The 2,640-nt window shown below is 34.5% G+C and overlaps 1 protein-coding gene across 1 annotated transcript; it reads left to right on the top strand.

Moving 5' to 3' along the window:
- The first annotated feature begins 336 nt into the window (after positions 1-336).
- On the top strand, positions 337-1,046 carry LOC143618130 (chaperone protein dnaJ 20, chloroplastic-like). Its single transcript, XM_077090450.1, has one exon. It carries the CDS (start codon positions 432-434, stop codon positions 894-896), a length of 465 nt encoding a protein of 154 aa, XP_076946565.1. The 5' UTR covers positions 337-431; the 3' UTR covers positions 897-1,046.
- Positions 1,047-2,640: the final 1,594 nt, after the last annotated feature.

Below are 2,640 nucleotides of genomic sequence, written 5' to 3'. Positions count from 1 at the left end.
AAACTATAATTGATTGTTTTCAAAAGATGAAACTATAATATGTATTTTGTTTATTACTTATGTCTAATAAAGTTTGTTACTTGCATTTCAATACATTATTACTTATTTAATCAAATTTTTTGCCCGACCCAATTTGGTTTTACTTGACCCGTTTTACGTCAACTTCATTTGACATCCGTTGGCTAGAATTTCTGGATCCGCCACTACTCGTATAAAGGGTTTTACACACTCCCCTTTTATATATAATGAGTTTCACTATTATTCAACTTGTCTAAAGTTTATAAGCTCCATATAAGTAACACTTTATTATTTGGTTCTCTTCATCCCAAACTTCACCTTTAGATCTCTCTCTCTCTCTCTCTCTCTCTCTCTCTATATATATATATATATATATCAAGCACACAAATACAAATATTGTGTTCTCTCTGAAGATGAATATTGGATTGCAAAAAAGAGATTTCGTGTTCAAAAATGAAACAAACAGCATCAAGAACAAAACTATATCTTGCAGGATGAAAGAGTTGCCCATGCAAAACAAGAATCTGTACCAAGTTCTTTCACTAGAATCGCGGAACGTTAGTTTCGAAGAGTTGAAGAAGGCATACCGTGCCAAGGCTTTGCAACTTCATCCAGATGTATGTCCACCCTCCATAAGAGAGGTTTGCACGAAGAAATTTGTAGAGCTACAAAAGGCGTATGAAGTTCTTTCGGATCCAAATTCACGAAGAATGTACGATAATGAATTGATCTTGGTTGAATCTTTCGGGTCATGTGGTTCGTGGTATAGCCATAACTGTGATGAACAAAAAGGGAAATATTCAAGGCAAGTGTGGGAAACACAACTTGATGGACTCAAGAAACGATCAGAAGATCGAATAGAGCGTATGAAAACTTAATTTTATGTAGGATGATACGATTAATATTCTTCATTTCATTCACATCTTGTTTGACATGCTGATAACAATGTCTTGTTTGTTGATTCTAATCCAACTTTTGATAAACTATTTTAGGTGTTGAATGAGTTGCGTATTAGAGTATGTAACGCGTACTATTATCTAGTTATAGTTAATTTTGGATATGAATGCTAAAGTCATAATCACAGTTTAATCCTGCCAATTAGCAAGTCAATGATGCATGGTTTATAGTTGGTTATAAAGTCGAAGGGTTCTTTCGTCATTTACTGAAAGTATTAAGGTATTGTTCCGGCATGCAACATCTTGAAAACTTTAGGGGTGTAATATGTAATTTTGGTTATCAAAAGTTTGTTAGCAATTTTTGGTCCAATTGCATGGTATGATGGTTAATGCTTGAGATTTTATGGACTCAAGTAGAAAACCTGATTTAAGGAGGTTTTTTCACAACGGTGGATTTCCTCCTTGATGATGTTTCTAGATGAGTCAGGTTTTATAGCGTCAAAATCAATATTGATGGTTGACATCTCGTCTCAGGAATACTCACTTGTCCACTTGAGTATTAAGGACAGTTCCAAACGTTGTTCAATAAAAAAAAGGGAAAAAGCTATAATATAGCCATTTGATAGACCAATTAAGGCTCATATCCAAGTCGGTTAGCCATCTGGTTTCACAGATTCAACAAAAACAAAAATTATGGATGATTTCTTCTCAAGCCTCAGTACGCAGCACAATTATTAATACATTGAATTAATTTTACATAGGGGTGCAAACGAGTCGAGCTGCTCGAATTTCTACTCGAGCTCATATAGGTAAAAAGTTCAAAATGAACCAAGTTTTTTTGAGGTCGAACCTATAAGAAAATGATCAACCACATCTTGTATTCATAACTAATACAATATATATACAATGGTGTCAAACATAACATACCTATAATTAATACTAATAATAACATTTGATTAGATAAAATGCATTCAAATATACATTAATTAGTATTCATATCCGCCACAAAGCAGAAACTTTAAAGCTTTTGTTGGAAGTCACAAAGCATAACTTGAAGTGTAGATATAAGAAGTAATAACATAACTTTCTTCATTCTCCTAATGAGAATGTGAGAGAGGGAAATGCTTTGAACAATTCTATTCCTTTGAAATTAGATATAAGAACAACTGGTTTAAAGTAAACGGCGCACACCCAAGCCCGGCCCGAGGGGAGGACAAGGAGGGCTCAGGGCCCAGCCACTCTCCCTAAGGCTATGAGTAGTGGAGCGGCTACAATTGGGAGCGAATTATGACACGTGGCGCCCAGTCAGCTATGTTATTACTTCTTATAACAACTGGTTTAAAGTAAACGGCGCACACCCAAGCCCGGCCCGAGGGGAGGACAAGGAGGGCTCAGGGCCCAGCCACTCTCCCTAAGGCTATGTGTAGTGGAGCGGCTACAATTGGGAGCGAATTATGACAAGTGGCACCCAGTCAGCAAGAAGTGTGAATTTGTTTTTGGGGTGTAATGGTGTAGGGGCTACAAGTTGGGTCCATGGTGTCTTTTTTTTATAATTAAATTAATTAAATAAAAACCAATTAATTTAAATAATTAAATAAAAATGCATTAAAATTAAAAAGAAATACAAAAAAAATACATAACTAAAAAAAATACATAACTAAATATAAAAAAACATAACTAAAGAAAAAAATTAAAAAAAAAACATAACTAAAAAAAGAAACTAATA

Source organism: Bidens hawaiensis, unplaced genomic scaffold (genome assembly GCF_021521415.1).
Source record: "Bidens hawaiensis isolate Kalapana, Puna unplaced genomic scaffold, B.hawaiensis_p1.1 tig00063927_1, whole genome shotgun sequence".
Classification (NCBI taxonomy): Eukaryota; Viridiplantae; Streptophyta; class Magnoliopsida; order Asterales; family Asteraceae; genus Bidens; species Bidens hawaiensis.
Note: the sequence above shows the minus strand (reverse complement) of the source record. Positions and strands in the feature narration are given on the sequence as shown.